The sequence below is a fragment of the Triticum aestivum genome, chromosome 7B, assembly GCF_018294505.1.
Source record: "Triticum aestivum cultivar Chinese Spring chromosome 7B, IWGSC CS RefSeq v2.1, whole genome shotgun sequence".
NCBI classification, from domain to species: domain Eukaryota; kingdom Viridiplantae; phylum Streptophyta; class Magnoliopsida; order Poales; family Poaceae; genus Triticum; species Triticum aestivum.
In genome coordinates, this window is record NC_057813.1 from 565,107,131 (window position 1) to 565,117,548 (window position 10,418).

At 56.4% G+C, this 10,418-nt stretch overlaps 2 protein-coding genes across 4 annotated transcripts in view; both read left to right on the forward strand.

The window, feature by feature from the left end:
* The window catches only part of LOC123161993 (pentatricopeptide repeat-containing protein At4g21065), a 10,671-nt gene extending 4,470 nt beyond the window's left edge, over positions 1-6,201 (forward strand). Inside the window, exon 4 of the mRNA XM_044579796.1 lies at positions 6,169-6,201. The gene's annotated coding sequence lies outside the window, so the exon portion shown is untranslated. The remainder of the gene's footprint in view (positions 1-6,168) is intronic.
* The window catches only part of LOC123161994 (uncharacterized), a 6,877-nt gene continuing 2,640 nt past the window's right edge, over positions 6,182-10,418 (forward strand). The window contains exons 1-3 of one of the 3 annotated variants that reach the window (XM_044579800.1): positions 6,752-7,098; positions 7,205-7,323; positions 7,664-7,769. In XM_044579800.1, coding sequence (XP_044435735.1) covers positions 7,276-7,323; positions 7,664-7,769 — 154 coding nt within the window. In that variant the 5' untranslated portion in view covers positions 6,752-7,098; positions 7,205-7,275. Of the gene's footprint in view, positions 6,338-6,751; positions 7,099-7,204; positions 7,324-7,663; positions 7,770-10,418 lie in introns of those variants that run through there. The other 2 variants (XM_044579801.1, XM_044579799.1) reach the window with 2 other exon arrangements.

Genomic DNA, 10,418 nt, shown 5'->3' on the forward strand with positions numbered 1-10,418 from the left:
CCAGCCTTCGCCGCCCCCGGCCGTCGACCCGGTGCGCGTCATCATACCGCGCTCTGTGGAGATGGAGGAGGCCGAACTGGTGCTGCGCCGTGGGATGGTCGTCTCCATCACCGGAGATAGACCCGCGGTCGCCGCCAGCGACGTCGAGAGCGTCATGTACGCATCCTTCGACCTCCTCCCTGGCGACTTCACCATCCACGCGCATCGCCCCGAGGATTTCCTCCTCATCTTCGCGACCAGAGAGCTTCATCAACGGCCCCGGGATCACCCTTGCGCTCCGCCCATGGAACAAGCTTGCTCATGCGCAGCTCGGCTCCCTGGACTGCAGTGTTGAGCTCGAGCTCCGCGGCATTCCGGCGCACGCATGGCACCTGTCCACCGCCGAGCATATCCTCGGCACCAGCTGCTGGATTGAGCGCCTCCACCCGAGCACGCGCTCTCGTGTCGACCTCGCCACCTTCCGCCTCACCGCGCGCACGCGCGACCCTGCGAGCATCCGCCAAGCGGCCGTCCTGGAGATCGTCGAGCCCGTTCCCTCTCGCCAGCCATGCGCACCCTCATCTACCCGGTCTCCATCATGCTCACCTCGGCCACACCCCGCCGGCCGGCGCAGCCTCGCGCCCGCAACGGCCCCGGCCCAAGCGACGACGACGCACCGGACGACAATGATGGAAACATCGGTCGTGAGCACGCTGCAGGACGCCACCGCGGCCGCCGCCGCGGGCGCAAGCGCCGGCGCTCCCCCAACGCCACTGACGGTCGTGCGGACGGCATGGCTGTCGACTCCGCGACTTGTCGCGTGTCCAGCCGTCGTGGCCGCGCCGATGGGGTCGCCGTCGACGCCGGGTGGTGCCAACCTCGCAGACGTATGGCCGTTGCCAGGCGCACACGCACGATGGACCCCTGGCCTGCTGCTGGGGGGCCCTCGGGCTCTCGTCGCTTTTCCAAAAGGGGAAAGAGTCGGGGAAAGGAAAGGCTGGCGGCCTGCGACAGGGATGGACCCCCCGCGCCACCATCGTCCTCCCGCCCCGAAACTCGCATCCCACCACCCACCAGCTCGACAGCTGGGCGACGGCTATTGGCTCGGCCTTCCCCCAACCCAGCCCCTGCCAGCCCGCCCGCGTCGCCTCTGCCTCTTGGGGCGGGCCACACGATGACGGCGCCGGATGCGGCTTGCCATGACATGCATAGGGATCAGGATAGCCCTGTGGATGGCCAATCACTGGCCAGCATGGTGCCAGACTCCCAGCCTTCGACGCCTGCCGCTGATCTGCTGTCAGGGCAAAGCAGCGCTCTGCCGCTGTCCCCCCCTGGCGCTGCTGCGCCCAGTGCTGACCGGTCCACGGACCGAACCCCCGCCCCGGCGGCCCATGCACCGACAGCTGGACCGGTGCTGGAGCAACGGGAGGATCCCGTGGAGGCCCCACCACGCATGGACAAGCCAGCCACGACCCGGCCCGCTGCCGAGACGGCACACCCGTCCGAGGCCCAGCATGAGGCCCATCATGGCGCTGTGCCGACGGAGGCCCTCCATGGGGACGCGCAGGCGGCGACCCAACATGGAGGCATGCACATGACTCATCCGACCAACGTCACGTCGCCGTGCCCTCCCGCACGCTTCGCTTCCCCACCAATCACCCTTCGCCGATCCCGCCCACGCGCGACGGCGCCCGCCTCCTGGACTCTGGGAGATTTCCTCGCCGCCGCCACTAAGCAGATCGATGCGGCCCTCCCACCCCCCGGCAGACGGCCACGACGCGTGCCTCCCAACTTCACCCCACGGCGCGGACGCTCGGCCGCCTCCACGCCTTGCAAATCTGTAGCCCCCCCAACGGCCGAACGGCGCTCGCAGATCCACATCCTGCGCACCCTGGGCATCGTCGGGGTCGACCAGAGGATCACCTCGGTTGAGATGAAGGCGTACGAAGGCCTCTTCGCCACGCCCATCACTCTGCCCATCCTCTCGGCTATTGCCGCGCTGGTTGATCGCGAGCTACCAGCGGATCCCACGATCGCGCCGATCACCACGGTGGTCGCCGGCAGCCCGATTGAGGCATGACCGCGCCCCCGCGCCCCTCTGTCGACCTCTTCTCCATGGATCATGAGCCCAAGATTCTGATCTGGAATGTGCGCGGCCTCAACGCGCGCGCTCGCCGTACTGCCGTTCGTTCTCTCGTTGTAACCGCTAACGCGTCTATCGTTTGCCTCCAAGAAACAAAGATGGGTTTGGTTTGCTCGTCGACTGTCCTCGAAGCACTTGGCTCGGAATTCGACGACTATGTTTACCTCCCCGCGGATGGCACCCGTGGCGGCATCTTGCTTGCCTGGAAAAGCAGGGAGGTAGCCATCTCGGACCCTGAGTTCACGTCACACACACTGACGGCCAAGGTATCCGCCCCCTCCGGCGCACGCACACCGTGGTGGATTACCGTGGTTTATGGGCCGCAGCTAGACGCCGACAAGATCGCCTTCTTATAGGAGCTTCGTGACATCCGGGCGGCTTGCAACGGCCCCTGGATGCTTTGTGGCGACTTCAACCTCATTTACCGTGACGAAGACAAGAGCAATGGCAATCTCAACCGCCGCATGATGGGTCGCTTCCGGCGTGCGATCAACGACCTTGTCCTCAAAGAAGTCTACCTCAATGGCCGGCGCTACACGTGGTCCAACGAGCAGTCACCCCCCACCCTGGTGCACCTCGACCGCGTCCTCTGTACCCCCGACTGGGAGGAACTGCATGGGGAGTGCCATCTCCGATGCCTCGCCTCCGTTGTTTCCGATCACAGCCCATTGCTGCTTGATTGCAAACCGGTGCCGCCAGGTCATCGCCGTTTCCACTTTGAGGAATTCTGGACACGCTTGGATGGATTCCATGACACTGTGGCGGATGCCTGGCACTCCACCCATTGCAGCGACCCCTTCCGGCGACTCATGCAGCGCATGCAAATCACTGCGCGCAAGCTCACTAGCTGGAGCATGCGAACTGTGGGCAACGTTCGCCTCAAGCTCGCTATCTCCAGAGAGCTCCTTCTCAGGCTGGACACGGCGCAGGAGAGCCGGCCCCTGTCCCCGCACGAAGACTGGCTTCGACGGCAGATCAAGGCCTCCTACCTCGGCCTCGCCTCTCTCGAGCGCACCATCGCCCGACAGCGCGCCCGCATCGCAACTCTAAAGGACGGCGACGCTAACACATCATTCTTTCACCGGCAATGCACGTATCGCCGGCAGAAGAATCGGATTCATTGCCTCACTGTGGACGGCGCCCCAATCTCCGCCCCCCGCGACATGGCGGCCGCGGCCTACGCGCACTTTGACGCCCTGCTCGGCCACGAGACGCCCCGCGACTGCAGCCTTGACCTCTCCGAGCTGATCACGCCCACCAACCTCGACGACCTCGACGCCCCCTTTGACGCCGAGGAAATTTGGAACGCTGTGAAGCGTCTCCCCGCTCGCAAGGCTCCGGGCCCGGACGGCTTCACCGCAGAGTTCCTGCGTGCGTGCTGGCCCATTGTTCGACAAGACTTCGTCGACGTTTTCCAGCAACTGTACGAGCTGCGCGGTCGAGGTTTCTGCTCCCTCAACCAGGCCCCGCTCACCCTGCTACCGAAGCGCGCGGACGCACGCGGTCTCGGCGACTTTAGGCCTATAAGCCTAATTCACCTCGTCGCCAAGATCTTCGCCAAGGTCCTCTCGCTCCGGCTCGCGCCGAAGCTCTGCAACCTCGTCAGCACTTGCCAGAATGCCTTCATCCCTAGGCGCAGCTTGCACGACAACTTCATCCTCGTGCGCCAGTCTGCACGCCTCCTGCACCAGCTCGGGGCCCCTCGCGCCCTCCTGAAACTGGACCTCGCTCGTGCCTTCGACACCATCAGCTGGCCGTTCCTATTCGAGGTCCTCCGGCAGTACGGCTTCGGCTACCGCTTCCTGGAATGGCTCGCCATCTTGCTCTCCTCGGCCAGCACGAAGGTGCTCATCAACGGAGACCCCGGCCCCACCATTTGGCACCGGTGTGGCCTTCGCCAGGGCGACCCAGTGTCCCCGCAGCTGTTCGTCCTCGCCGTCGACACGCTCGGTCGCCTTCTACGCCGTGCCACGGAGCTGGGCGTCCTGCAGCGATTACACCCCCGGCGCCCGATCCCCTCGGTCCCCCTCTACACCGATGACGTGATCCTTTTCTGCCACCCCACCGTTGCCGACATCACCGCCGTCAAGAGCATCCTGCTGCTCTTCGGCCGAGCCTCAGGCCTCCTCGTCAACTACAACAAAAGCTCGGCCACCCTGATCCGATGCACCGCTGATGAGGTCACGGCTGCTGTCAACCTGTTGGGCTGCCCCCTCGCCGAGCTCCCGATCACGTACCTGGGCATCCCTCTGACTCTGCATCGCCCGACAGCCGCACAGCTGCAGCCCGTCGTCGACAAAACGGCCAGCATGCTCCCCACCTGGAAGGCGCATCTCATGAACAAAGCCGGCCGCCTTGCGTACGTCAAAGCCATCCTCAGCGCAATACCGATCCACCAGCTCCTCGCCCTCACGCCACCCAAGAAGACCATCCGCGCACTCGAGAAAATTCAGCGCGGCTTCCTGTGGGCTGGGCGCGCGGAGGCAAACGGAGGCCACTGCCATGTCAACTGGCAGCGCGTCGCTAGGCCGCTCTCGCTCGGTGGCCTCGGCGTGCGCGACCTCGGACGGACCAGCCTTGCGCTCCGCACCCGCTGGTTATGGTTCAGCCGCATGGACAACACCAGAGCATGGGCAGGCCTCGACCTGCAGTTCACCGCTGAGGAGCGCTCATTCTTCTTCGCCTCTACCACCATGCAAATCGGGAACGGCACGGAGGCCCTCTTCTGGGAAGATCGCTGGATCGACGGTCGCTCCGTCTGCGAGATCGCGCCACTCCTCTACGCCTGCACCCCCAAGCGCCGCCGCAAGCTCCGGACCGTCGCCGATGGCCTCCAGGCCAACAAGTGGGCACGGGACATTCACGGCACGATCGGCATACACGAGATCGGGCAGTACCTACAGCTCTGGCAAACTATCAGCGCCATGACACTCTCCGCCGAGCCAGATCGCCTAGTCTGGAAGTGGAGCACAAGCGGCGTCTACTCCGCCAAATCAGCCTACCTCGCCACTTTCAATGGCTCCTTGGGCTGCGATGCATGGAAGCTCACCTGGAAGAATTGGGCGCCGCCGCGCGTCCGCTTCTTCCACTGGCTCGCCCGCCTGGACCGATGCTGGACTGCCGACCGCCTCGCCCGCCGCAGCCTGCAGCACCCCGCACGCTGCCTCCTTTGTGATCAGGCCCCCGAGACCATGCACCACCTCACCCTCGCCTGCCCCTTCACCAGACAGATTTGGCATGAGGTTCTGCACTAGCTCAGGCTCCCCTGCGCCCCGCCCGACAGAGAGCCCTCTCTCAACGACTGGTGGCGCACGGCGCGACATGCCACCCCAACACTCATGCGCAAGGGCCTCGCCTCCGCGACCCTCCTCGTCCCATGGATGATATGGAAGCACCGCAACGACTGCGTCTTCAACAGAGGCCAGCCCTCGACGACCGACCTGCTCAGGAAGATCAAAGACGAGGCCACCCTCTGGGCCAGAGCTGGCGCCCTCGGGCTTCGTGCCATCTTGCCCCAAACCTGGGACGTGCACTAACATGCCCTCAGCCTTGTAATTCCCTCCTAGGAGGATTGTAACCGAAACCCTCTTTCCAAAGCAATGAAATGCAAGCTCTTCTTGCGTTTTCTCGAAAAAGATCCACGCCATAGTTTGTTACCCTCTTGAGATGCCACCCCCCCCCAAACATCATATCTTGAATCTTCCTGTCTGAGTTGGCAAGAATCTGATCCTTGCACAAACCGCATGATTCTTCTTGCTGATCTTTATTTAATTATTTATATGCTGGGACAGTATCAATGCTAGTTGTATTTCGGATTGGTTTGGGCCTCGAATCTGAGTGGCCTGATCTGAACACGTCACCTGCCAGTCAGATCTCTGATTGTTCTGAACCTTGATCAATTCTTCCATGTTTGACTTAGGGATGGGAACTTGACTTGCCTTTATAATTTTAGCCTTCTGTCTTGATCTGGCTTCGCTAGTGTGAAGTTTCAACCCTTTAATCCGGTTTCTGTGTTTCTGATTCAGCTCCCTGCCTGACCATTGCAGGAAACTATCGTCTGCTTCAGATTGGGGTGCATTGAGTTTGAGCTGTTGAGGCACAAGTTGAATGGGTTTAGTGGTGCAGGGAAGGGAATCGGATGGAGCATCTCAGTGTGGTGGGGTACAGGGGGATGGATACATCGCAGCATCGCTGGCAAGTCCACTGCAGAAACTGGTGTGTCTGAAACACATATAATGCGCCTTTTGTATATGTTTTAGTGAAAGCATAAATTTTATTCTTCACCAACAGCCTGGTTTCTGTTTTACGGTGTGATTGGATCGGGCCGATAATCGCGGGCCGAATATAGTAGTGTGCATTTGCTTGACTAAATACTACACCAAATAGTGGAGTATTTTTTTTTCTTTACACTGAAACACAAAGGTGTATTTGTTCCACTGCTGCCTGTTTGCTGCAAGTACGTACATTCCAGTTTTCCTGTATACAACTAACCCTAGTAACAGTAACATGCTTGGTCAATCCAAACCCTTTCAATAGTATTTTTCCACTAAATTATTTACAGCGATCTATGAGAATCTCCAGTTCACCAAAACCTTTCTTTTCCGGAGTATGTTTGAGCACAAAGCACAGGGCACTGTATTTGATAGCAGATTCCGTGCGAAAAGCCTCATCACTAGCAGCGGATTAGGAATCCGGGCCCTCCTCTCCTCCTTTGGCCCGTTTTCTCCCCATCCACACCACTACTGGAATCGCTCCTCCCCTTTCTTCTCCCCCACCCCCTTTTCCCAGCTCCTCGCATAGCCAGCAAGACCGGATCGATCAGCCCGAGCCCCCTGCGACTCCACCGCCGCGCCGTCTCACCGCCGACGCCCCAGTCCCACGCCCGTCGCCGGTCCCGCTCTTCCTCGCCGCCGGGACGCCGCGCTCCTGCTGTTTACCCCCCACCCCGTCCCGGCCTCCCGCCGTAGGGTTCTGAGGTACGAGCTCGATTCCATACCCCCGGTGGCCCTCGTGATTTTCTGGGCGCACCGTCTGGATCCGCCCCGGGTCTCACCCCCAGGCTTGGTTCACCGGGCCTTTCAGGGAGAGCGGAAGGGGGCGGAGGAGGGGACTAGGGCCGGAAGAATCAGGGAGCGCCGGCGGCCGGCGGCGACATGTCGGGGGAGGACGTCCGCAAGGTCTCTCGCCAGGACATACAGCTCGTCAGTATCATCATTTCACAACTGACTAACACTACTTGTGCTTTGCTGCATTTTCCTGCTTCATGTCTCTCTGATATTTTCGTTTATTTTTCTGCTGATTCCTGTCCATTCAAGCTAGCTGCGGTCTAGGTCAATATATCATGCGTGGCGTGTGCTATTGCTTGTTGATGTTGAAACGCAAAGTCGCAAGCAACCCATATTTGTTATTTTTGCTTGTGGGTTGCGGAGCAGACTTTGGATGGGATTCCTTGCTCTTGTTATGGCATATGCTATAGTTAAAATTGGTAAGTGGTTGCTTGCATATATCGATGACTCATGTTGCTAGTAACTACTGGTGCAGGTCCAGAATCTCATTGAGCGCTGTCTCCAGCTGTATATGAACCAGAAAGAAGTGATTGATACCCTCTCCCTTGAGGCCAAGATAGAACCGAGCTTTACTGAACTTGGTAATGGTCTTTACTTTATACACTCAGATATATCTTTATCCTACTAGCTATGAGGTCTCAGGATTGGTAAACAACATCATACTTCATACATAATTGGCCAGATGGCTGAAACTGTGGGCAATTTCTTGTTTGCACAGAATAAATCAATGCTTTTGGTACAAACCATGTCTCCAGTGTTGCGTCAAGAACTGTTATATGATGGCTAGTTAAATCTTCTGTTTTTAAAATAAACCTGGTAAAAAATGTTCAGTTCCCCTCCTTTTGACCTCTCAGAATTCATTAGTATAATTTTCGAACATAATGGAAACATCTTGCAAACCACAATATGTTCTCTTCATTTGTGCCTCCTTATGTATTTATGCCAACGGAGATATTTCCTAGTTCCCATTTGTGCCTTGAAATTGTGCAACTTGACGACACAACATAAGCACTAGCAGAATGCTTGTGTAGATGTAGAAGATTCAGTTGATAGGCTCATAATGTGGACTTTGTTGGCAAATAACACAAACAAGACATCATATATTCATGTTCAAAATCCCAATTGTTTGAAGATTGATTTGCATGAGCTGCTTTGTGCTGAAGGTTTACCAGTGGACTGTAGCTCCATTAGCATGATAACAGACCTACTAAAGCCCTGTTCGGCAGTCATCCAGCTCCATGGAGCGCACGGAGCGACCCTTCGGCCACTCCGAGAAAATAGGCTGCGGCCCGCTCTGCTCTGGCGCGGAGCTGTGGAGCGGAGAGCTGCCGAACAGGGCTTTAGTAGCATACATGTGAAAATGTTTGAACATGCTAGGTGGAACTGGCATGGATAACATTCCCCGAACTTCACGAGCATTCTCTTTCATCTCTCCAAAATATTAAATCTCATTCTATCTTGTAAGTTCTTTTCAAATGAGTAAATTGTATGATTGGTCCCCAAACTTATGGCATCAGTTCACCTGGGTCCCTGTACTCTCGAAGTGCACTTCAATGCCCCTAATGTGGAATAATTTGCTAACTAGCCGTCCTAATCCCACTTCTGTGTCTTCTTTTGTCAATGTGGCGCACCTGGTGGAAGATATAGCGTCCATGTTTTTTGCGAACTTACTGAAAACCCTTCTGGCCTATATAAAGCTCATCAAAGCCTTCTCTTTGACCCCGTTCGGTGTTGGAGCTTTAGTTTGGCTTAGGTGAGTGAATCAAACACTGTTTCCTTGATCACCAATAGGCAGCACACCTGGTTTATTAGGACCACTCATTTAAAATGTTCAGGAAATCGCTAACTGGTAACTGCTCGGCCGGCTGGCATGTAGGGGATTAATAGGTGAATCAGCCAGTTAATTTGCTGATAAATCAGTTAATCGGCTACTTGGTGACCCACTGAACAGGGATTAATTGGCCAGTTAACTGATCTATCAGCAAATATTTGAACACTGCTTATTTTCATTACAATGGCTAGTGAAGTTTGAGTGGAATTGCATCCACCAGGAAATTCAACATTCAGTTTGAGTAAAGATAGATCATAAAGTAATTGGTAACATATATCCTGTTTGTGGAACACAAGTCACAAAATATGAATCATAGCATCAACTCTGTAAGTTGTAATAAGCTGCCAGTGACTTTCTGAACTGGCAATAGGATTTGTTACTGAAAGTGCATGTGTAACTACTAACTAGCAAGCAGTGGGACACAAAGCTCCATATAAATCTAATACTTAAAAATATTAGCCAAGCCAATTATGGGCATAGTTTTTATGCCATAGTGAATCTTGTGGTGACCGACTTTGTTCATAACTCTATAACGCTTATGGCGTATGACGAGGCGACATCATAGACATGCCCTGACTTTGTGTGGTAGCAAATTAGATCACTACATAGAAAAACCTAGCTCTGTATGACAAGTTGATAACTAATTAATTCACTAATTGAGTTGTACATGACTATACCTTGTTGTTGGCCATATAGCACACACAGTGTTCTTTCCACTTGCACCACTAAGTATACTAAATGTGTTCAGTTCACAACTCCACATGGTAATTAGCAATGAGCAAGATTAAATAAACAGAGAAGATGCACTGCACTAGCCACTGCTCACAGATATACTAGCAGTACACGTGGATTGCAATGAGCAAGATTAAATAATCAAAGCCAGCATGATTAAAATATGCACTGCACTAGCACTACATTTCTGCATATATACTAGTGCACAACATGTACGGAACAGAGGAGTTTTGTAGAGGAAGAAACAGAGCACATCGCAGCAGAGGAGGAGGAGGGCATCGTAGCATAGGGGAAGAAGAGAGACGGGGAGGAAGAGGCAGGGAGAAGAGAGGGGAGGAGGAGGAGGAGGGAGGGGTAGCTTGCCTCGCCGGAGTTGGCTCTGAAGCTAGCCAGAGAGGTGTGCTGCACCCGCGTTGATCTGTGGATCAGTGGATGGGGACGGAGCGAGGTGGAGCTGATGCTCGCCTCCGTCCTGGAGCTGGGCGGAGAGGAGGTGATGGACGGGAAGATGCGCCTTCGACCTGAAACTGGGAGGAGCTGTATGGGGGATGATGGGAAGAGGCGCGCTGCCCACCACAGCAAGGTCAGAGAGAAGCCCGGTGGCCTATTCTCTCTCTCTTGGATCAGAGAGAAGCCTGATACCCGCCCACCCTACCTATTTTTCGTG